At 42.4% G+C, this 25,992-nt stretch overlaps 1 protein-coding gene across 1 annotated transcript in view; it reads left to right on the top strand.

Moving 5' to 3' along the window:
* The window catches only part of LOC133616345 (contactin-associated protein-like 4), a 306,751-nt gene that overhangs the window by 32,460 nt on the left and 248,299 nt on the right, over nt 1-25,992 (top strand). The window contains exon 2 of the mRNA XM_061975492.1: nt 25,757-25,867. Within this exon, the coding sequence (XP_061831476.1) occupies nt 25,757-25,867 (111 nt within the window). The remainder of the gene's footprint in view (nt 1-25,756; nt 25,868-25,992) is intronic.

Below are 25,992 nucleotides of genomic sequence, written 5' to 3'. Positions count from 1 at the left end.
TTTTGGTGTAGAAAAGCATGTGTGAATGCTTTGGAGCATTCACACAATGACCAAAAATGATACGGAATCCCCATAATGCTCGCTGACTGAATCTTATTGGTGTCTACTGGAGCGTTTCATCAAATGGCTGAGAAAGCTGAGCTGATTATTTTACCTGGTGGAGGTTGAAGAGGCCACTATTAAGTCTGAATTATTCCTGTAATGGGGTGAAAATTCATTTTTAATGCAGTGCCTGACAGTAAATATATTCTTCTGCGTGAGGATTTAAGTGCTTAGCTGCCTGCTTCCCATGCAAACACATCTCTGTCCTATCAGAATGTGTAACTTTTCAAAGAGCTGTGCTGTGTTGCCCCGTGAGACCATAAACTGCTGAATAAAATCAATTTGCTGTGAATGTGTAAAATATTTTCTCCCAAACCCCTGTCCTATCCTTTTATGCTTTAATGAGATCCAGGATAAGGAAAGAGCAAAGTAGTGGATAAATTACCTTTCCCTTGTCGGTGTCATTCTGCCAATGTGTTTTGTGGAGCTATTTGCCCAAAGAAGTTGTGATTAAGTCAAGGTTATGTACAGGTCCCATCAGGCGCTGGTGCAAGTCTAGTGGTGTCCGCCGTGAATCTTGATCTATTAATCCACAAGAAGGTAGTTAAGCAATACGAGTCACAAGGTTTGCAGTCAGTCAATCTGCACTTTGTGACCTCTGGGATTTTGAATTTGGCCATGGGAACATGACAAAAAAATCAAAGCCATTGATCAACAGGACCTGACATCAGAGTTTATAAGATGACTTGTTTTTCCACAATTCTACCATTCGTGGAGTGTCGTATTTGTGTTTGTTACCGTCCTTGTAAGAGATATAACGATAAACGGTAATATTGATAACTGCGGCAAAGCTCCTTACCGTTATTGTAGGTAGGTAGGTATTTATTGTCAATGCACAAGTACAACAAAACTTTGTTTTCAGCACAAACCCGTTCAAGATTAGACAAACAAACAGTGTACAGGGTGACAGGACAGGAACGCCGATGGGTCGCCACAAGCCGCCCCCTCCAGAAGGTCTTATCTTTGTCCATGTGATGTCAGATGAAACAAACATTGTAATGTTTGGCCACAATACCCAGCAATATGTTTGGAGGAGAAAAGGTGAGGCCTTTAATCCCAGGAACACCTTATCTACCATCAAGCATGGTGGTGGTAGTATTATGCTCTGGGCCTGTTTTACTGCCAATGGAACTGGTGCTTTACAGAGAGTAAATGGGACAATGAAAAAGGAGGATTACCTCCAAATTCTTCAGGATAACTTAAAATCATCAGCCCGGAGGTTGGGTCTTGGGCGCAGTTGGGTGTTCCAACAGGACAATGACCCCAAACACACCTCAAAAGTGGTAAAGTACAGGGTGACAGGACAGGAACGCTGATGGGTCGCCACAAGCCGCCCCCTCCAGAAGGTCTTATCTTTGTCCATGTGATGTCAGATGAAACAAACATTGTAATGTTTGGCCACAATACCCAGCAATATGTTTGGAGGAGAAAAGGTGAGGCCTTTAATCCCAGGAACACCACCCATACCGTCAAGCATGGTGGTGGTAGTATTATGCTCTGGGCCTGTTTTGCTGCCAATGGAACTGGTGCTTTACAGAGAGTAAATGGGACAATGAAAAAGGAGGATTACCTCCAAATTCTTCAGGATAACTCAAAATCATCAGCCCGGAGGTTGGGTCTTGGGCGCAGTTGGGTGTTCCAACAGGACAATGACCCCAAACACACCTCAAAAGTGGTAAAGTACAGGGTGACAGGACAGGAACGCTGATGGGTCGCCACAAGCCGCCCCCTCCAGAAGGTCTTATCTTAGTCCATGTGATGTCAGATGAAACAAACATTGTAATGTTTGGCCACAATACCCAGCAATATGTTTGGAGGAGAAAAGGTGAGGCCTTTAATCCCAGGAACACCTTATCTACCATCAAGCATGGTGGTGGTAGTATTATGCTCTGGGCCTGTTTTGCTGCCAATGGAACTGGTGCTTTACAGAGAGTAAATGGGACAATGAAAAAGGAGGATTACCTCCAAATTCTTCAGGATAACTTAAAATCATCAGCCCGGAGGTTGGGTCTTGGGCGCAGTTGGGTGTTCCAACAGGACAATGACCCCAAACACACCTCAAAAGTGGTAAAGTACAGGGTGACAGGACAGGAACGCTGATGGGTCGCCACAAGCCGCCCCCTCCAGAAGGTCTTATCTTTGTCCATGTGATGTCAGATGAAACAAACATTGTAATGTTTGGCCACAATACCCAGCAATATGTTTGGAGGAGAAAAGGTGAGGCCTTTAATCCCAGGAACACCACCCATACCGTCAAGCATGGTGGTGGTAGTATTATGCTCTGGGCCTGTTTTGCTGCCAATGGAACTGGTGCTTTACAGAGAGTAAATGGGACAATGAAAAAGGAGGATTACCTCCAAATTCTTCAGGATAACTTAAAATCATCAGCCCGGAGGTTGGGTCTTGGGCGCAGTTGGGTGTTCCAACAGGACAATGACCCCAAACACACCTCAAAAGTGGTAAAGTACAGGGTGACAGGACAGGAACGCTGATGGGTCGCCACAAGCCGCCCCCTCCAGAAAGTCTTATCTTTGTCCATGTGATGTCAGATGAAACAAACATGGTAATGTTTGGCCACAATACCCAGCAATATGTTTGGAGGAGAAAAGGTGAGGCCTTTAATCCCAGGAACACCTTATCTACCATCAAGCATGGTGGTGGTAGTATTATGCTCTGGGCCTGTTTTGCTGCCAATGGAACTGGTGCTTTACAGAGAGTAAATGGGACAATGAAAAAGGAGGATTACCTCCAAATTCTTCAGGATAACTTAAAATCATCAGCCCGGAGGTTGGGTCTTGGGCGCAGTTGGGTGTTCCAACAGGACAATGACCCCAAACACACCTCAAAAGTGGTAAAGTACAGGGTGACAGGACAGGAACGCTGATGGGTCGCCACAAGCCGCCCCCTCCAGAAAGTCTTATCTTTGTCCATGTGATGTCAGATGAAACAAACATGGTAATGTTTGGCCACAATACCCAGCAATATGTTTGGAGGAGAAAAGGTGAGGCCTTTAATCCCAGGAACACCTTATCTACCATCAAGCATGGTGGTGGTAGTATTATGCTCTGGGCCTGTTTTGCTGCCAATGGAACTGGTGCTTTACAGAGAGTAAATAGGACAATGAAAAAGGAGGATTACCTCCAAATTCTTCAGGATAACTTAAAATCATCAGCCCGGAGGTTGGGTCTTGGGCGCAGTTGGGTGTTCCAACAGGACAATGACCCCAAACACACCTCAAAAGTGGTAAAGTACAGGGTGACAGGACAGGAACGCTGATGGGTCGCCACAAGCCGCCCCCTCCAGAAGGTCTTATCTTAGTCCATGTGATGTCAGATGAAACAAACATTGTAATGTTTGGCCACAATACCCAGCAATATGTTTGGAGGAGAAAAGGTGAGGCCTTTAATCACAGGAACACCACCCATACCGTCAAGCATGGTGGTGGTAGTATTATGCTCTGGGCCTGTTTTGCTGCCAATGGAACTGGTGCTTTACAGAGAGTAAATGGGACAATGAAAAAGGAGGATTACCTCCAAATTCTTCAGGATAACTTAAAATCATCAGCCCGGAGGTTGGGTCTTGGGCGCAGTTGGGTGTTCCAACAGGACAATGACCCCAAACACACCTCAAAAGTGGTAAAGTACAGGGTGACAGGACAGGAACGCTGATGGGTCGCCACAAGCCGCCCCCTCCAGAAGGTCTTATCTTTGTCCATGTGATGTCAGATGAAACAAACATTGTAATGTTTGGCCACAATACCCAGCAATATGTTTGGAGGAGAAAAGGTGAGGCCTTTAATCACAGGAACACCACTCATACCGTCAAGCATGGTGGTAGTAGTATTATGCTCTGAGCCTGTTTTGCTGCCAATGGAACTGGTGCTTTACAGAGAGTAAATGGGACAATGAAAAAGGAGGATTACCTCCAAATTCTTCAGGATAACTTAAAATCATCAGCCCGGAGGTTGGGTCTTGGGCGCAGTTGGGTGTTCCAACAGGACAATGACCCCAAACACACCTCAAAAGTGGTAAAGTACAAGGTGACAGGACAGGAACGCTGATGGGTCGCCACAAGCCGCCCCCTCCAGAAGGTCTTATCTTTGTCCATGTGATGTCAGATGAAACAAACATTGTATTGTTTGGCCACAATACCCAGCAATATGTTTGGAGGAGAAAAGGTGAGGCCTTTAATCACAGGAACACCACCCATACCGTCAAGCATGGTGGTGGTAGTATTATGCTCTGGGCCTGTTTTGCTGCCAATGGAACTGGTGCTTTACAGAGAGTAAATGGGACAATGAAAAAGGAGGATTAGCTCCAAATTCTTCAGGACAAGCTAAAATCATCAGCCCGGTGTCATGACTTGGTCCTGGGTGTTTGCTTTTCCGGGATGCAACAGAAAGTTGGCTCGGGCGAGACGGGAATGTGAGTAAATTTTTTATTTAAAGACTATAAATACAAAACAAGGAAGTAAACAAAAGGTGCGCACAATGGCGGAGAACAAACTATGAAACCAAACACTTGCACAAAGGCAAAAACTATGAACAACAAAAAACACTAACTGTGGCTTAATAAACAAAAACTTACTTGGCATGGAACCGGCATGAAAAAAGAGCAGCAAGGATCATAAGGGTGTGGAGAGTGTGCAGAAGCATAAATATGGGGATGTCGTCAGAACGACAAACTGAAAAGAATGAACTTAAATACTATGGACATGATTAGTGAAAGCAGGTGCGTGACTCAAAACGTGAAACAGGTGCGTGATGTGACAGGTGAAAACTAATGGTTGCTATGGTGACAAAACAAAAGTGCACAAAAAGTCCAAAAACCAAAACGAACATGACCAAAACAAAAACATGATCACACAGACATGACACCCGGAGGTTGGGTCTTGGGCGCAGTTGGGTGTTCCAACAGGACAATGACCCCAAACACACCTCAAAAGTGGTAAAGGAATGGCTAAATCAGGCTAGAATGAAGGTTTTGGAATGGCCTTCCCAAAGTCCTGATTTAAAAGTGCGGACAATGCTGAAGAAACAAGTCCATGTCAGGAAACAAACAAATTTAGCTGAACAGCAGCACTTTTGTCAAGAGGAGTGGTCAAAAACTCAAGCAGAAGTTTGTGGATGGCTACCAAAAGCGCCTTATTGCAGGTAAACTTGCCAAGGCACATATAAGCAAATATTAAAGGGGAACATTATCACAATTTCAGAATGGTTAAAACTAGGGCTGCATCTAACGATTATTTTTCTATCGATTAATCTATAGATTATTTTTTTCGATTAATCGGTTAATCTATAGATTATTTTTTCGATTAATCTATAGATTATTTTTCCTTTTACCGATTTTTTTTTTTTATTTAAAATGAAGAGGAAAAAATAAATGTAGGCCAGTTTTTTCAAAAGGCATGGCTTTTATTTACAAAAAAAAAAGTATGGCCACTCAGTCAACATTGACAACAACATGACAAAATATTCTGTAACAATGTAAACATTTAAAACTTTTAACGTTTAACAAAACTAAAAGTAGCTTATTTGCTTTTTAATGTGCAAATATAAAAGTAAACATCCAGTGCAAATCTTAATATTCTGGAATAGTATAAGCATTTCAAAAGTAAAAGTGTTGCTTATTTTGCTTTAAAATGTGCAAAAATAAAGATAAACATCCAATACAAAAAAGTGCAAAACGGAAATATTCTGTAACAAGTGTAAACATTTCAACAAAAGTAAAAGTATTGCTTATTTGCTAAAATGTGCAAAAATAAAGCTAAACATCCAATACAAAAAAGTGTACAGTGTAAACATTTCAACAAAAGTAAAAGTATTGCTTATTTTGCTTAATAACACAACAATGATAGTATGATTAAAGTGAAAGTTAATTGTTGGTTTGTACATAGTATATGTAACTGTTAATGTTGTAAAAGGTATTTGCACAACTAATTAACGTTAGCGTTTGTGACACGTCTTGTGCCGTGGGGTTCTTTCAGGACCGACAGACTGAACGCCAGACGGCTTTGCCAGGTTTACAATCTTTTAATTTTACACAAAGTCTTTTCTCTTCCAACTGCGCGGATCGCGCACCTGGGCACGATTGCGGCGTCGCTCCTGGCGCGCCCCGCCTCGCCGCTCGCTCGCCGCCGCCGCCTCTCCACAGCGTTAAAGAGGAGCGCGTCTTTGTAAACACTGAACAGGCACGCCAAACGCGCCTCTCAGAGCGAAACGGTGCTTTAGTTTATGAATTTACAACGCAGATACAAATGACACATTCATGTTTTTGTGTAATAATGACAACGTATACGCACGCGGACGATTGACTTGTTGATGGTGATGGCAAGAACGCTGTCGGGGGTTTTCTTTTCAAATGTTCGTTCATAGCCGTTGTGCTGCTATGATAGGCCATTTCCGCTCGACACAGTGTGCATACAACAACATTATTAGGCCGTTTATTGAAATACTCCCACACTTTTGACGACTTTTGGCGTGCTTTTTTCCCCTCGCTCGCATCGTCTGCTTTGCGCTCCGCCATGACAGTAAAGTAGAGTGACGTAAATATGCGACGCGCCGACGCACAAAAACGGCGTCGACGTATTTACGTAACCGATGACGTCGACTACGTCGACGCGTCGTTGCAGCCTTAGTTAAAACCATGAAAAATCAGTTCCCAGTGGCTTATTATATTTTTGGAAGATTTTTTCAAAATTTTACCCATCACGCAATATCCCTAAAAAAAGCTTCAAAGTGCCTGATTTTAACCATCATTATAAACACCCGTCCCTTTTCCTGTGACGTCACATAGTGATGCCAACACAAACAAACATGGCGGAAAGAACAGCAAGCTATAGCAACATTAGCTCGGATTCAGACTCGAATTTCAGCGGCTTAAGCGATTCAACAGATTACGAATGTATTGAAACGGATGGTTGTAGTGTGGAGGCAGGTAGCGAAAACGAAAGTGAAGAAGAAACTGAAGCTATTGAGCCATATCGGTTTGAACCGTATGCAAGCGAAACCCACGAAAACGACACGACAGCCAGCGACACGGGAGAAAGCGAGGACGAATTCGGCGATCGCCTTCTAACCAATGATTGGTATGTGTTTGTTTGGCATTAAAGGAAACTAACAACTATGAACTAGGTTTACAGCATATGAAATACATTTGGCAACATCATGCACTTTGAGAGTGCAGACAGCCCAGTTTTCATCAATTAATATATTCTGTAGACATACCCTCATCCGCGCTCTTTTCCTGAAAGCTGATCCGTCCAGTTTTGGAGTTGATGTCAGCAGGCCAGGGAAGCTAGGGTCGATAGGGGGTTTAGCTCGCTCGTCTGCGGGAACAAACTGCCGCCATTGCTTGCCGTGCTACCGAGGTCCTTTGTCCCTGAATTGCTCACACACTCCGGCAGATTCAATGGGGGTCTGGCGGCAGATTTCTTTGACTTTATGGTTGGAAATGCATCTGCTTTGAGTGTCGCAGGATATCCACACATTCTTGCCATCTCTGTCGTAGCATAGCTTTCGTCGGTAAAGTGTGCGGAACAAACGTCCAATTTCTTGCCACTTTGGCATCTTTGGGCCACTGGTGCAACTTGAATCTGTCCCCGTTCGTGTTGTTACACCCTCCGACAACACACCGACGAGGCATGATGTCTTCAAGGTACGGAAAACAGTCGAAAAACCGGAAAATAACAGAGCTGATTTGACTCGGTGTTTGAGAAAATGGCGGATTGCTTCCCGATGTGACGCCACATTGTGACGTCATCGCTCCGAGAGCGAATATTAGAAAGGCGTTTAATTCGCCAAAAAAACCCATTTAGAGTTCGGAAATCGGTTAAAAAAATATATGGTCTTTTTTCTGCAACATCAAGGTATATATTGACCAGAGGTGGGTAGTAACGCGCTACATTTACTCCGTTACATCTACTTGAGTAACTTTTGGGATAAATTGTACTTCTAAGAGTAGTTTTAATGCAACATACTTTTACTTTTACTTGAGTATATTTATAGAGAAGAAACGCTACTTTTACTCCGCTACTTTTATCTACATTCAGCTCGCTACTCGCTACTAATTTTTATCGATCTGTTAATGCACGCTTTGTTTGTTTTGGTCTGTCAGACAGACCTTCATAGTGCCTGCGTTTCAACAAATACAGTCACTGGTGACGTTCACTCCGTTCCACCAATCAGATGCAGTCACTGGTGACGTTGGACCAATCAAACAGAGCCAGGGGTCACATGACCTGACTTAAACAAGTTGAAAAACTTATTGGGGTGTTACCATTTAGTGGTCAATTGTACGGAATATGTACTGTACTGTGCAATCTACTAATACAAGTTCCAATCAATCAATCAAAAGTGTGAAGGAAAAAAGACACTTTTTTTATTTCAACCGTACTTCCCGTCAAAAGCCTAAAAACTGACTGCGCAGTTCCTGTCTTCACAATAAAAGTGCCGCTCCATCGCGCCTGCGCTTTCAAAATAACAGTCTCCGAAAGCCAGCGCAAACAAGCTAGCAAGCTACGGAGTTTGCCGCCAATGTATTTCTTGTAAAGTGTATAAAAACGAATATGGAAGCTGGACAAATAAGATGCCAAAAACCAACCACTTTCATGTGGTATTGGACAGAAAGGAAGACTTTTTTTCTCTTCCATTCGAAAATGTGGACGTTATCATCACTACTGTCTGATTACAATCAATGCAAGTCATCAGAATCAGGTAATACACCAACTTATATTCTTGTCTTCATGAAAGAAAGGAATCTATATGTGTTAAACATGCATGTACCGTATTTTCCGCACCATTAGCCGCACCTAAAAACCACAAATTTACTCAAAAGCTGACAGTGCGGCTTTTAACCCGGTGCGCTTTATATATGGATTAATATTAAGATTCATTTTCATAAAGTTTCGGTCACGCAACTTTGGTAAACAGCCGCCATCTTTTTTCCCGGTAGAACAGGAAGCGCTTCTTCTTCTACGCAAGCAACCGCCAAGGTAAGCACCCGCCCCCATAGAACAGGAAGCGCTTCTTCTTCTACTGTAAGCAACCACCAGCCCGCTTAGAAGAAGAAAAAGCGCGCGGATATTACCGTACGTTTCATTTCCTGTTTACATCTGTAAAGACCACAAAATGGCTCCTACTAAGCGACAAGGATCCGGTTCATGAAAAGACGCAATCTCTCCATCCTCACACGGATTACTATTTCACAGCAACTGATATTCCTGTGAACCGCACTGTGGATACAACGGGAGCACGTACGGTGAATATTCGCACCACAGGGAATGAGAAGTCGTCCTTCACTGTGGTTCTAGCTTGCCATGCTAATGGCCTGAAACTTCCACCCATGGTGATATTCAAAAGGAAGACCTTGCCAAAAGAGACCTTTCCAGCCGGCGTCATCATAAAAGCTAACTCGAAGGGATGGATGGATGAAGAAAAGATGAGCGAGTGGTTAAGGGAAGTTTACGCGAAGAGGCCGTGTGGCTTTTTTCACACAGCTCCGTCCATGTTGATATACGACTCCATGCGCGCCCACATCACAGATGGTGTCAAAAAACAAGTGAAGCACACAAATACAACACTCGCCGTCATTCCGGGTGGATTAACCAAAGAACTCCAACCGCTGGATATTGGTGTCAACAGGGCATTCAAATCACGACTGCGAACGGCGTGGGAACAGTGGATGACCGAAGGCGAACACACCTTCACTAAGACAGGCAGACAGCGCCGGACGACATACGCCAACATCTGCCAGTGGATCGTAAATGCCTGGGCAGATATTTCGGTCACAACTGTGGTCCGAGCTTTCCGGAAGGCAGGATTCACAGAACTGCTGGACAACAGTGACACTGACTCCGATGACTTCGACGAGACGGAACCGGCCATTTTGGATCCCACATTTGCCCAACTTTTCAATTCGGACACCGAAGACGAAGAATTCGAAGGATTTACGAATGAAGAATAACTTCAGAAAGTGAGCGCTATGTTTATTTTGTGTGTTGTGACATTAACGTTCGAGCAACATTATGTTGCTATTGCTCTGCACTATTTTGAATTTTACTATGTTTGTGATTGCACATTTGCGTACATTTTGGGACAGAGTTGTTAGAACGCTGGTTTTTAATATATTATTAAAGTTTGACTGACCTATCTGACTGTTTTTTTGACATTCCCTTTAGCGCAGCGTAGGCGCGGCTTATAGTCCGGGGCGGCTTATAGGTGGACAAAGTTTTGAAATATGCCATTCATTGAAGGTGCGGCTAATAACCCGGGGCGGCTTATAGTGCGGAAAATACGGTATATGCATTAAAACACCTTTAACATGTAAACAAAAACGGCAAAATAAATAAATATAAATTATATACTGTATATATCAATGTATGTGTATATATATATATATATATATATATATATACATATGATATGTGTGTGTATGTTACTCATTAGTTACTCAGTACTTGAGTAGTTTTTTCACAACATACTTTTTACTTTTACTCAAGTAAATATTTGGGTGACTACTCCTTACTTTTACTTGAGTATTAAATCTCTAAAGTAACAGTACTCTTACTTGAGTACAAATTCTGGCTACTCTACCCACCTCTGATATTGACGCTTACATAGGTCTGGTGATAAAGTTCCCCTTTAACATTGCTGTATGTATACTTTTGACCCAGCACATTTTCAGTAGACCCATAATAAATTCATAAAAGAAGCAAACTTCATGAATGTTTTTTGTGACCAACAAGTATGTGCTCCAATCACTACATCACAAAAAAATAAGAGCTGTAGAAATTATTGGAAACTCGAGACAGCCATGACATGATGTTCTTTACAAGTGTATGCAAACTTTCGGTCGCGACTGTATGTCAAACTTGAGAACCTCTCAGTTCCATTTTAATGAATGCAAGCAATAAAAGCTCTCATAGCTATGTTCCCAGTTACTGTTCCATAATGGCAACAGTAACACTAAAACTGCTTTATAAATGTCTGACAAAGCTCTGCTCTCTTTCTGCAAGTTCAGCATCGTTTTAGCCCAATTTGCTATGGGCTGCTTACTTGAGGCTTATACTTTACGCCTCTCAGTTATCTTATAAACGTCACTACTCGCTTTGCCTCGTCAAACATGTCTGCTCCTTCTGCCAGGTCTGTCTGCCAAGGATTTGCACCATTTGCACACGCTCACTTAAGTTTTTACCCTCACTAACTGTATCCGTGAACAGATAAAAGACTTTTTGGACACCAATTTTATTCTGTCACCATTTCAGTCAGGTTTTCATAGAAATCACAGTACTGTTACTGCTGCTATGAAGTTTATAAATGATGTAACTGAAGCTCTTGACAAGAAGCAGTGCTGTCTGTCCCTCTTTATTGACTTTTCAAAGGCATTTGATACTGTTGATCATGTCATTTTAATCAAACGTCTTTCAGCTATTGGTTTTTCTCAGCAAGCAGTTGGATGGTTTGCAAATTACCTCACAAGTAGAACTCAGGCTGTTCAGATAGAAGGTTCCTCCTCGGACGTACTGCAAGTGAAAAAGGGTGTCCCTCAAGGTTCTGTGTTGGGCCCCTTATTATTCACTATTTACATAAATAATCTTGGACAGAATATTCCGAACTCAACTTTCCATTTCTATGCTGATGATACTGTCATATACTGCACAGCACCCACTCTTGCTGAGGCTTTTAAATATCTACAACATGCATTTGACAGAGTACAAGAACAACTTTGCTATCTTCAACTGGTTTTAAATGCAGAGAAAACAAAGTGTATGCTCTTTACCACATCAAAAACTGTAAGATCATCACTGTGTGAGAACATTTGAACAAGAAATGGGCAACAAATTATGTTAGTATCTGCTTTTAAATATTTAGGATTTTTAATTGATGACCACTTGAGTTTTAAGGAGCACATTCAGTATGTTGTAAAAAAACTGAAACTTTTACTGGGATTTTATTATAGAAACAAGTCTTGCTTTTCTTTTACTGTGAAACAGAAATTGGTGGAAACAACCTTTTTACCTGTTATTGACTATGGAGATGTGTTGTACATGAATGCTACTGCTGATTGTCTGCACAAGCTGGATAGTGTGTACCACGGGGCACTGAGATTCATCACCAACTGCGCTCCCCTTACTCGCCATTGTGTGTTATACTCAATGGTTAACTGGACATCTTTATGTGCTCGACGCCTCAATCATTGGTATGTTTTCATCTACAAAACCATTCTGGGTATCACTCCATCTTATCTGTCTTGTCTTTTAACAAAGAAACAAGGAAGTCACAATCTTCGTTCAATGAATGTTCTGCAATTTGTCGTCCCCAAAGTAAGAACTGAACTGGGCAAGAAAGCATTTAGGTTTTCAGCACCAAAGGCTTGGAATAACCTACAATCGAACATTAAACTTCAAACCCTAGTTACGTTGAATGAGTTTAAAGCTTCTGTGAAAGGACTGCAGTCTACCTTGTCTGTATGCACATGTGTCATGTCAGCAAGTTTTAATGTTGTAAATGTGATGTTTTATGTATTTGTTTACTGTTTTTAATGTAACTTTGCTGCTGCCCTCTTGGCCAGGTCTCCCTTGGAAAAGAGATCTTTGATCTCAATGGGATTTTACCTGGTTAAATAAAGGCTAATAATAATAATAATCCTTCACCCGCTGCTTGTCTTCCAACCCTCAGGCTGGAGGATGGATGTGAAGCAACATTATTTGTTTGAAAAGTTGTTTGAATTCTTCTTTGTAACCCAAAGGAGAAAGAACTGGCATAGAATAATTGATTGGGGTACCTCGGATTAGAATTGAATTGGTTCTGTGACGCAGACCTTGTAAAACTCACAGTCCATTGAAAACCATTGAAAAAAAATGCATGGATTCAATAGACAGAGGCACAATGCAGAGAATCCCCAAGGCTTACAGGGTCCCCCCCAAATATACTCCGGGCCATTGAGGCCATGTACAAGGGCACAAGAGCCAAGGTGGTAACCTCAGATGGCATCTAATAATAATAATAATAACTGGGATTTATATAGCGCTTTTCTAAGTACCCAAAGTCGCTTTACATGTAGAACCCATCAATCATTCACACCTGGTGGTGGTAAGCTACTTTCATAGCCACAGCTGCCCTGGGGTAGACTGACGGAAGCGTGGCTGCAATTTGCGCCAACGGCCCCTCCGACCACCACCTATCAATCATCATTCAATTCACCGGTGTGAGTGGCACCGGGGGCAAAGGGTGAAGTGTCCCGCCCAAGGACACAACGGCAGCGATTTTTGGATGGTAAGAGGCGGGGAGTGAACCTGCAACCCTCAGGTTTCTGGCACGGTTGCTCTACCCACTACGCCATGCCGCCCATCAGCAAGGAGTTTGAAATCCTGGCAAGGGTGCAGTAGGGAGACACTCTCGCCCCCTTCCTCTTTAATCATAGCTCTTGGACTACGCGCTCAGGAACGCCATCAACGGGCGGGAGCAGGCACAATTACACCAAGAAGGTCTAGAAGAACCCCTGCTTTAGCCCTAGCAGACCTAGACTACGCAGATGACATCTGCCTGTTGGCTGATCGTGTGGAGGAGGCACAGGAACTCCTGAACAGAGTGGAGGTGGAATGTGCCAGGGTTGGCCTCAGACTGAACGCAAAGAAGACTGAGGTAATCACCTATAACCTACACATGGACCACCCGCCAATAACAACATCAGATGGCAACGTTCTGCGAGAGGTCAAATACTTCAAGTACTTGGGTTCCTGGATGAACTCCACAGAACAAGACCTTAAGGTCAGGAAGGCACTAGCGTGGAGGGCCCTGAACGGTATGTCAAGAGTGTGGTGCTCGAATCTCCCCCGACACATAAAGCTGATTCTATTCCACGTCTCCTGTATGGCTGCGAAAGCTGGACCCTGACACCCACCCTTGTAGAAGTCCCTAGATGGGTGCTACACCAGAATGATACGAGCTGTTCTGAATGTGGACCAGAACATGCACATCACCAACAAGGACCTGTACGGGCAACTGCCGAGGCTCTGCAAGAAGGTAACAGCTAGGAGGATGAGGCTGGCCGGCCACTGCCACAGACATCGGGAGCTCCCATAGGGCCAGCCTGCGCGGGAATCGATCGCGAGGACGTCCCATGCTAATGTCCGTGGACTTCCTGAAGAAAGATGCGGGAGCTGTAAGCTCTACGGAGCTGGCCCGGTGTATGGAGAACCGGAATGATTGGAGACTCCGATGGAAGCTCGTCTGAGGAGCATGAACTGATGAGTCTACTGGGATGAGAAGTGAAACATCTTCTAAGACTAACCAAATAGTCCAGTTGCGATCTATTGAATGCCCTAAGATTACAATGACCTGGATGAATAAGTACCTTCATAGAGATGCAATACAGCATACGTCCGTCAAAAAAGGAGGAGCCTTGTTTATATATTATTATTATTATTTAATTTTTTTAAATTTTTTATTTTTCATTCCAACAAAATTATACACAATACTACCATAATAATACAATTCCAATTCCACAACCAAACCCGACCCAGCAACATGCAGAATAGCAATCAACAGAGCAATTGAGAGGACACACAAACATGACACAAAACAATCCAAAAGAAGTCAAACAAAAATAAATAATATCAACAAGAGTATCAAAAATAATAAGAATTCCAACATAGCAGTGATTAGAAATCCCTCATATATATATATATATATTATCATCACAGCCATTTATTTAAAAATATATTGTATTTATATTAGACTGTATTATAATATTCGCATGTGAATAATGCTGTATAATAGACTGTATTTATATTATTCACATGTGAATAATGCTGTATAATAGATTGTATTTATGTTATTCACATGTGAATAATGCTGTATAATAGACTGTATTTATGTTATTCACATGTGAATAATGCTGTATAATAGACTGCATTTATATTATTCACATGTGAATAATGCTGTATAATAGACTGTATTTATATTATTCACATGTGAATAATGCTGTATAATAGATTGTATTTATGTTATTCACATGTGAATAATGCTGTATAATAGACTGTATTTATGTTATTCACATGTGAATAATGCTGTATAATAGACTGTATTTATATGATTCACATGTGCATAATGCTGTATAATAGACTGCATTTATATTATTCACATGCGAAGAATGCTGTATAATAGACTGTATTTATATTATTCACATGTGAATAATGCTGTATAATAGACTGTATTTATATTATTCACATGTGAATAATGCTGTATAGTAGACCGTATTTATATTATTCACATGCGAATAATGCTGTATAATAGACTGTATTTATATTATTCACATGTGAATAATGCTGTATAATAGACTGTATTTATATTATTCACATGTGAATAATGCTGTATAATAGACTGTATTTATATTATTCACATGTGAATAATGCTGTATAGTAGACCGTATTTATATTATTCACATGCGAATAATGCTGTATAATAGACTGTATTTATATTATTCACATGTGAATAATGCTGTATAATAGACTGTATTATATTATTCACATGTGAATAATGCTGTATAATAGACTGTATTTATATTATTCACATGTGAATAATGCTGTATAATAGACTGTATTTATATTATTCACATGTAAATAATGCTGTATAATAGACTGTATTTATATTAACATGTGAATAATGTTGTATAATAGACTGTATTTATGTTATTCACATGTGAATAATGCTGTATAATAGACTGTATTTATATTATTCACATGTGAATAATGCTGTATAATAGACTGTATTTATATTATTCACATGCAAAAAAGTACCTAAGTGTTTATTGTTTATTGTGAGCGAATTGTGGTGCTGAATTGCCCCCAGGGATCAATAAAGTACTTTCTATTCTACACATATATATATATATATATATATATATATATTTGGAAAAAAAAGAACAATAGTGTCACAGTGGCTTACACTTGCATCACATCTCATAAGCTTGACAACACATCGTGTCCAATATTCTCCACAAAGATAAAATAAGTCATATTTTATGTTCCTTTAATAGTTAAAACAAATTTAAATAATGGATCCCATATTCCAATATATGACTCATTATTATCTCAACTAAATGCAGTTATATATTATTATTAATAAAAATCAAATGTAAGACATTTAGAATATACAGTCAAATAATAATATACAACATACTAACAGCATACAATATAATGATTAAAGATGTATAAATAATCGATTCATAATCAAATAATAGCCAAATTCAATGTATTGAATTTAAATATCACAATGACAAAACAACTCAATACAAAGAACTTCCTACCTTACTTTCATTTATTTGACTTTTCCTGGTATGACTGCATTTTATTGAGTATACTGACCTCCAACTATTCACAGAATACACTGAATAGCCATTTAAGGGCCACTTAAAGGCTACCCAATTTAAAACAAAATAAGACAAGACGAAGCACTAAAAAAAAAAAAAAAAAAAAAAAAGACAAAGTCAGCTTTCTTTCTACTGAGACAGTTGCAGTAAAATACTTACCCAATTGGCTTCCTAGTAAAACAGAATAAAGTGGGTAGAAAAAAAAAGAAAAGGTAATCCAATCAAATTTCCGCAGATGGCTTTGCGGACGGAGATGTGATGAGCTACATTGCCTCAGGACGTGTGTGTTGTGATACGAGTTAGACTTTGGTTTTATGATGAATGAGAACGCTGAATGTGCTTTTATTTCAATTATTTGGAGAGGTAACCTTCACCTGCTTTTTGGTGGAGCACTGGGATTCCTGGCCAGAAAGCAACAGCTCTGTGTATACAGGTAAAAGCCAGTAAATTAGAATATTTTGAAAAACTTGATTTATTTCAGTAATTGCATTCAAAAGGTGTAACTTGTACATTATATTTATTCATTGCACACAGACTGATGCATTCAAATGTTTATTTCATTTAATTTTGATGATTTGAAGTGGCAACAAATGAAAATCCAAAATTCCGTGTGTCACAAAATTAGAATATTACTTAAGGCTAATACAAAAAAGGGATTTTTAGGAATGTTGGCCAACTGAAAAGTATGAAAATGAAAAATATGAGCATGTACAATACTCAATACTTGGTTGGAGCTCCTTTTGCCTCAATTACTGCGTTAATGCGGCGTGGCATGGAGTCGATGAGTTTCTGGCACTGCTCAGGTGTTATGAGAGCCCAGGTTGCTCTGATAGTGGCCTTCAACTCTTCTGCGTTTTTGGGTCTGGCATTCTGCATCTTCCTTTTCACAATACCCCACAGATTTTCTATGGGGCTAAGGTCAGGGGAGTTGGCGGGCCAATTTAGAACAGAAATACCATGGTCCGTAAACCAGGCACGGGTAGATTTTGCGCTGTGTGCAGGCGCCAAGTCCTGTTGGAACTTGAAATCTCCATCTCCATAGAGCAGGTCAGCAGCAGGAAGCATGAAGTGCTCTAAAACTTGCTGGTAGACGGCTGCGTTGACCCTGGATCTCAGGAAACAGAGTGGACCGACACCAGCAGATGACATGGCACCCCAAACCATCACCCAACCATGCAAATTTTGCATTTCCTTTGGAAATCGAGGTCCCAGAGTCTGGAGGAAGACAGGAGAGGCACAGGATCCACGTTGCCTGAAGTCTAGTGTAAAGTTTCCACCATCAGTGATGGTTTGGGGTGCCATGTCATCTGCTGGTGTCGGTCCACTCTGTTTCCTGAGATCCAGGGTCAACGCAGCCGTCTACCAGCAAGTTTTAGAGCACTTCATGCTTCCTGCTGCTGACCTGCTCTATGGAGATGGAGATTTCAAGTTCCAACAGGACTTGGCGCCTGCACACAGCGCAAAATCTACCCGTGCCTGGTTTACGGACCATGGTATTTCTGTTCTAAATTGGCCCGCCAACTCCCCTGACCTTAGCCCCATAGAAAATCTGTGGGGTATTGTGAAAAGGAAGATGCAGAATGCCAGACCCAAAAACGCAGAAGAGTTGAAGGCCACTATCAGAGCAACCTGGGCTCTCATAACACCTGAGCAGTGCCAGAAACTCATCGACTCCATGCCACGCCGCATTAACGCAGTAATTGAGGCAAAAGGAGCTCCAACCAAGTATTGAGTATTGTACATGCTCATATTTTTCATTTTCATACTTTTCAGTTGGCCAACATTTCTAAAAATCCCTTTTTTGTATTAGCCTTACACAATATTCTATTTTTGTGACACACGGAATTTTGGATTTTCATTTGTTGCCACTTCAAATCATCAAAATTAAATGAAATAAACATTTGAATGCATCAGTCTGTGTGCAATGAATAAATATAATGTACAAGTTACACCTTTTGAATGCAATTACTGAAATAAATCAAGTTTTTCAAAATATTCTAATTTACTGGCTTTTACCTGTATGTCATTTTTGATGAAAACATTCAAAAGTATGATCCTTTTTCACGGTGGAAAGGTTGCTAGATGGTTCCTAGTGTTGCAGGGACTGATGTTAAAGCTGCTGGATGACAAGGTTAAGTGCTTCAAAAGAAGCTGTGACCATTGTGAACCGCCCCCTTCTTTAAAACCCTCTAAGACAGAGGTTCTCAAACAATTCTCACCAAGTAGCACCTCAGAAAACACCACCATAAGGACCGACGTTACAATACAGTAGCGTAGTAGGCCTAAGTATCATACCTGCCAACTATTCCGGTTTTCCCGTAATTAGTACGGTTTTCATCAACCTATTCCGGGTTACGGTTGCAGTGATAAAAAATACGGTTTTTCATTAATTAAAAAAAAGTTTTATTCACGAAATCGCGTAACAACAATGACAATCGACACTGCTTCCCGTAACTTCCTATCGAGCCATTCCGAATGCCATGCGCGAGGCTATTTATAGCACCGCTGCCAAGCACGAGGCCATTGTTTCCAAACGAGCGAACGATCATGGAATCAGCCGGAGAAAAATCGCATACGAGTCTTAAACCGAAAAGAAAACTGCAGTCATTCCGTGAAGAATATTCAAAAGCCTATCCGGGAATAATTATCCGTTCCAAAAAGGGTGAAAACTACGCGAATTGCACCTTGTGCAGACAAGATTTTTCGATCGGACACGGAGGAATTAGCGATGTAAAAGACCACGTTGGGACAAAAAAACACAAGTCTAATGCCGTTGCTAGCGATACAAGTGGAAAACTTTCAACGTTTTTCGTCGCCCAAACAGATTCTTTGGATGTGATAAATGCCGAAGTTTTATTTACGGAGGCAATAATTGAGCATGGACTTCCAATCGCACTGGCTGATCACATGGGACAGTTAAATGTTTGTAATGCAACCTTTAAAAATCATTACGCGGTGATCGCGGTCCCAAAAATAAACTTTTCTTGCATGATAATGTCCAGAAAAATTCGCTTTATATTACTATAGAGTCCTTTTAACGAATGAGTTTGATGGTTTATCACAAACCTTAAATGAAAGAAGTCCTTTGTTCTCCTGCACCATGCATGCGCTTTGGCCTTGCTTCGTGTTTGGTGCGCAATCCTGTCGGCTGTATTTCACAGCACGTCTTTGACAACTTGAAGTGGCATAAAACATTTAAAACAAAGGGGTTATAGGAACAATCACTTTCAGTGTTTTATGCCACTTCAAGTAAACTTATCATAAAGTTACCATATCATTTTTGCAGTATGATCAATCTGATAGAATAAATTTGGATTTTAGCCACAAAAAGGTAATGACACCAATGTTATCTATCGGAATTGTTTAGTACTGTTATACTGTTAAAAGTGTTTATACTATTTATGCTTTCAAGTCCAAGTTGAAGAAATCTTGTTAAATGTTGACAGCTTAACTACCAAAATATAGAAGTATGTCCTTAATATTTTTGCAGTGCTATTTCTGTTGAAAAGTTCAAATGATTACATTAGAGATGTGATGTGCCACTTTTCAAGTGTCTGATGGCTTCAATTAATTTTCATTAATTTTTCATATTTTGAATTCTTTTGAAAGGCTTACAAAAAAACTACATTTGAATTGTAATTCCATGCTATTGACAGGACTATTAATTTTAATGAAGTTAGCTTACCATGTTTACAGTATGATAATTGTGATAGAAATGTGAATTTTAGGCACAGAATATTTTTTACAATTGAACAAGGCAGTAGATTATACAAGCTTGGACAGAAAGTTAATAATGACACCAATTTTTTTTTTTAATGGAATTGTTTAGTACTGTTTTACCATTTGTTTACTGTAAAAAGTGTTTATACTTTCAATGAACAAATTGAAGTCTTGTGAAAGGTTGACAGGATAACTGGCATTAACTGTCAAAATAATTTCAAACTATTGAAGTTAGCTTACAGAATAAACATGTCAATCAACCCATATGATTTTTGCTGTAATATTTTTGTTTTGAAAAGTCACTGTGACTGATAGAAAAGTGATGGTTTTAGCAACATTTTAACCTGTCTGAATGCTAATAATCATTTTGCGTCGGGGGGCGAAGGAACCCCCCACCAGGACTTTGTCCTGGACCTACCGGGGCCTGCGGCCCTTGGACCCTGGCTACTAGGTTTTTCTGATTTCAAAAGTTGGCAGGTATGAAGTATTCATTAAAAACAAGACAGAGGTATGTTTAATATGTTTGGCCATTGTAACAGTTAATTAATTTTTTTTGGTAACTGACTGGGTCGTATGTTATGTTATGTAGTTTCTTCAATTTTTAACATACACTATATTGCCAAAAGTATTTGGCCACCTGCCTTGACTCACATAAGAACGTGAAGTGCCATCCCATTCCTAACCCATAGGGTTCAATATGATGTCGGTCCATCTTTTGCAGTTGGAAAAGTGGGTTTATAGGAATTTCCGACCATTCATATCCATATGGACAGAATTTCTAGGCGCAGTCAAGGCGTTGAGGGGATCCAGTTTGGTGGCTGCAGGATTAGGTCTCTGCTTTTTGCAGATGATGTGGTCCTGATGGCTTCATCTGGCCAGGATCTTCAGCTCTCGCTGGATCTGTTCGCAGCTGAGTGTGAAGCGACTGGGATGAGAATCAGCACCTCCAAGTCCGAGTCCATGGTTCTCGCCCGGAGAAGGGTGGAGTGCCATCTCTGGGTTGGGGAGGAGACCCTGCCCCAAGTGGAGGAGTTCAAGTACCTGGGAGTCTTGTTCACGAGTGAGGGAAGAGTGGATGGTGAGATCGGTGCGGCGTCTTCAGTAATGCGGACGCTGTATCGATCCGTTGTGGTGAAGAAGGAGCTGAGCCGGAAGGTAAAGCTCTCAATTTACCGGTCGATCTACGTTCCCATCCTCACCTATGGTCATGAGCTTTGGGTTATGACCGAAAGGACAAGATCACGGGTACAAGCGGCCGAAATGAGTTTCCTCCGCCGGGTGGCGGGGCTCTCCCTTAGAGATAGGGTGAGAAGCTCTGTCATCCGGGAGGAGCTCAAAGTAAAGCCGCTGCTCCTCCACATGGAGAGGAGCCAGATGAGGTGGTTCGGGTGGCCTCTGGTCAGGATGCCACCCGAACGACTCCCTCGGGAGGTGTTTAGGGCACGTCCGACCGGTAGGAGGCCACGGGGAAGACCCAGGACACGTTGGGAAGACTATGTCACCCAGTTGGCCTGGGAACGCCTAGGGATCCCCCGGGAGGAGCTGGACGAAGGGGCTGGGGAGAGGAAAGTCTGGGCTTCCCTGCTTAGGCTGCTGCCCCCGCGACCTGACCTTGGATAAGCGGAAGAAGATGGATGGATGGATGTTTTATAAACCGCAGGGCTCAAAGTGTAAGAACAAAGTTGCGGCTTATATTCCGAAATGTCCGGTAATTATTTATTAATCATTACCGTATTTTCCGCACCATAAGCCGCCCTGGGTTATAAGCCGCGCCTTCAATGAACGGCATATTTCAAAACTTTGTCCACCTATAAGCTGCCCCGTGTTATAAGCCGCATCCAACTGCGCTAAAGGGAATGTCAAAAAAACAGTCAGATAGGTCAGTCAAACTTTAATAATATATTAAAAACCAGCGTGATGTGGGCGCGCATGGAGTCGTATATCAACATGGACGGAGCTGCGTGAAAAAAGCCACCCGGCCTCTTCGCGTAAACTTCCCTTAACCACTCGCTCATCTTTTCTTCATCCATCCATCCCTTCGAGTTAGCTTTTATGATGACGCCGGCTGGAAAGGTCTCTTTTGGCAAGGTCTTCCTTTTGAATATCACCATGGGTGGAAGTTTCTGGCCATTAGCATGGCAAGCTAGAACCACAGTGAAGGATGACTTCTCATTCCCTGTGGTGCGAATATTCACCGTACGTGCTCCCGTTGTATCCACAGTGCGGTTCACAGGAATATCAAAAGTCAGTGGAACCTCGTCCATGTTGATAATGTTCTCTGGCCGGATCTTTTTTTCAGCTATCTTGTTTTTACAATATGCACGGAAAGTAGCCAGCTTTTCTTGAAAGTCTTTAGGCAGTTGCTGTGAAATAGTAGTCCGTGTGCGGATGGAGAGATTGCGTCTTTTCATGAACCGGAAACCTGTCGCTTAGTAGGAGCCATTTTGTGGTCTTTACAGATGTAAACACACAAAGGAAATGAAACGTAATATCCGCGCGCTTCTTCTTCTTCTACGGGGGCGGGTGGTTGCTTACAGTAGAAGAAGAAGCGCTTCCTGTTCTATGGGGGCGGGTGCTTACCTTGGCGGTTGCTTGCGTAGAAGAAGAAGCACTTCCTCTTCTACGGGGAAAAAAGATGGCGGCTGTTTACCGTAATTGCGAGACCGAAACTTTATGAAAATGAATCTTAATATTAATCCATATATAAAGCGCACCGGGTTATAAGCCGCACTGTCAGCTTTTGAGTAAATTTGTGGTTTTTAGGTGCGGCTAATAGTGCGGAAAATACGGTAAATATTTCACATTTTCTTAGGTCCAACTCTGTGTATTCCTAATAGAGTTACTACATATTTATAACAACTCAAACTTATTACTCAGCAAGTCATCTTCCAAGAAGCATTAATTAAATTAATTTCCTCATTCAGATTTTTTACAATTTTTTCATTGATCTATATGATATTGATTTATTGATATCGATAGGTGGTTTGGGCATCTGGTCTAAATGCACCCCGAACACCTCACTGGGCGAGGTGTTTAGGGCGCATCCAACCAGGTAGGAGACCACGGGGAAGACCCAGGACACGTTGGGAAGACTATGTCTCCCGGCTGGCCTGGGAACGCCTCGGGGTCCCACAGGAAGAGCTGGACGAAGTGGCTGGGGAGAGGAAAGTCTGGGCTTCCCTGCTTAGGCTGCTGCCCCCGCGACCCGACCTCAGATAAGCGGAAGAAGATGGATGGATGGATGGATGTTTTATAAACCGCAGGGTTCAAAGTGTAAGAACAAAGTTGCGGCTTATATTCCGAAATGTCCGGTAATTATTTATTAATCATTAAATATTTCACATTTTCTTAGGTCCAACTCTGTGTATTCCTAATAGAGTTACTACATATTTATAACAACTCAAACTTCCATCCATCCATTTTCTACTGCTTGTCCCTTTTGGGGTGGCGGGGGGTGCTGGAGCCTATCTCAGCTGCATTCGGGCGGAAGGTGGGGTACACCCTGGACAAGTCGCCACCTCATCGCAGAGCCAACACAGATAGACAGACAACATTCACACACTAGGGACCATTTAGTGTTGCCAATCAACCTATCCCCAGGTGCATGTCTTTGGAGGTGGGAGGGGCCTATCCCCATGTAAATGTCTTTAGAGGTGGGAGGGGCCTATCCCCAGGTGCATGTCTTTAGAGGTGGGAGGGGCTTATCCCCATGTAAATGTCTTTAGAGGTGGGAGGGGCCTATCCCCATGTAAATGTCTTTAGAGGTGGGAGGGGCCTATCCCCAAGTGCATGTCTTTAGAGGTGGGAGGGGCCTATCCCCATGTAAATGTCTTTAGAGGTGGGAGGGGCCTATCCCCATGTAAATGTCTTTAGAGGTGGGAGGGGCCTAGCCCCAGGTGCATGTCTTTATAGGTGGGAGGGGCCTATCCCCAGGTGCATGTCTTTGGAGGTGGGAGGGGCCTATCCCCAGGTGCATGTCTTTGGAGGTGGGAGGGGCCTATCCCCATGTGCATGTCTTTAGAGGTGGGAGGGGCCTATCCCCATGTGCATGTCTTTAGAGGTGGGAGGGCCTATCCCCATGTAAATGTCTTTAGAGGTGGGAGGGGCCTATCCCCAGGTGCATGTCTTTAAAGGTGGGAGGGGCCTATCCCCAAGTGCATGTCTTTAGAGGTGGGAGGGGCCTATCCCCATGTAAATGTCTTTAGAGGTGGGAGGGGCCTATCCCCAGGTGCATGACTTTAGAGGTGGGAGGGGCCTATCCCCAGGTGCATGTCTTTAGAGGTGGGAGGGGCCTATCCCCATGTAAATGTCTTTAGAGGTGGGAGGGGCCTATCCCCAAGTGCATGTCTTTAGAGGTGGGAGGGGCCTATCCCCATGTAAATGTCTTTACATTTTAAATTTTTTGAAATTTAAAATGAAATGACACTGCATACAAAGTTGTTTTTTTTGCTTTGTGCTATGCATAAACCAAGGATTACGTATGAATGGTGCTTGATAGCGCCATAATTGTCAACCTCCCAATTTTTCCAGCAAACTACGACATTCAGGGCAACTCTTCTCTCGAACGTACGGTGATGGTACAGCATTTAGCGCCCACTACATCCAGCGTGCCGGCCTAGCCACACGTGGTATGGGACTTCTGCTTGCTCACGTAAAAGACAGCAAGGCATACTTACTCAACAGCCACACAGGTTACACTGACGGTGGCCATATAAAACAACTTTAACACTCTTACTAATAATGCGCCACACTGTGAACCCACACCAAACAAGAATGACAAACACATTTCGGGAGAACATCTGCACCGTAACACAACATAAACACGACATAACAAATACCCAGAATCCCATGCAGCCCTGACTCTTCCGGGCTACATTATACACCCCCCTCTACCACCAAACCCCGCCCACATCAACCGACGCACGGAGGGGGGGGTGATGTGTGGGGGAGCAGAGTTGGTGTGGTAGCAGGGGTGTATAATGTAGCCCGGAAGAGTCAGGGCTGCATGGGATTCTGGGTATTTGTTCTGTTGTGTTTATGTTGTGTTAAGGTGCAGATGTTCTCCCAAAATGTGTTTTCTGCGAGAGGCACTGAAATCCGCATATCTCCCGGGAAAATTGGGAGGGTTGGCAAGTATGCAGCTGAAGTATGCATCAGAGTGATCAAAGAGCCGCATGCGGCTCCGGAGCCGTGGGTTGCCGACCCCTGATCTATATGATATTGATTTATTGATATCGATAGGTGGTTTGAGCATCTGGTCTGAACGCACCCCGAACGCCTCCCTAGGGAGGTGTTGAGGGCACGTCCGACCGGTAGGAGACCACAGGGAAGAACCAGGACACGTTGGGAAGACTTTGTCTCCCAGCTGGCCTGGGAACGCCTCGGGATCCCCCGGGAGGCGCTGGACGAAGTAGCTGGGGAGAGGGAAGTCTGGGCTTCTCTGCTTAGGCTGCTTCCCCCGCGACATGACTTCGGATAAGCGGATGGATGGATGGATCTAAACGTTCATTTAAATGATTCATCATTTTTGCATCTCTTCTTTCTCCTCTCTGGTTTGTCAGCAGACATTTGTGACAGCCCACTGGTGTCCAACCTGCCCCATTGGTCATTCCGGAGCTCTTCCCAGCTGTCCAGTAGCCACGGGCCAGTCTACGCTAAGGTCAACAGGAGAGAAGGTGAGACGAACAATCAGATGAAGTAATAATCCCCAAAGAGCAAAACAGACTTAGTGCTGGGTTATGTTTCTCAAATTCTTCACTATAATGACGCAAAATGTCCAAACTGAAAACATTTAAACGTA

This window comes from Nerophis lumbriciformis, linkage group LG14 (assembly GCF_033978685.3).
Source record: "Nerophis lumbriciformis linkage group LG14, RoL_Nlum_v2.1, whole genome shotgun sequence".
Taxonomy (NCBI): domain Eukaryota; kingdom Metazoa; phylum Chordata; class Actinopteri; order Syngnathiformes; family Syngnathidae; genus Nerophis; species Nerophis lumbriciformis.
The sequence above is the reverse complement of the archived record's forward strand: the minus strand, read 5'-3'. Positions and strand labels throughout refer to the sequence as shown.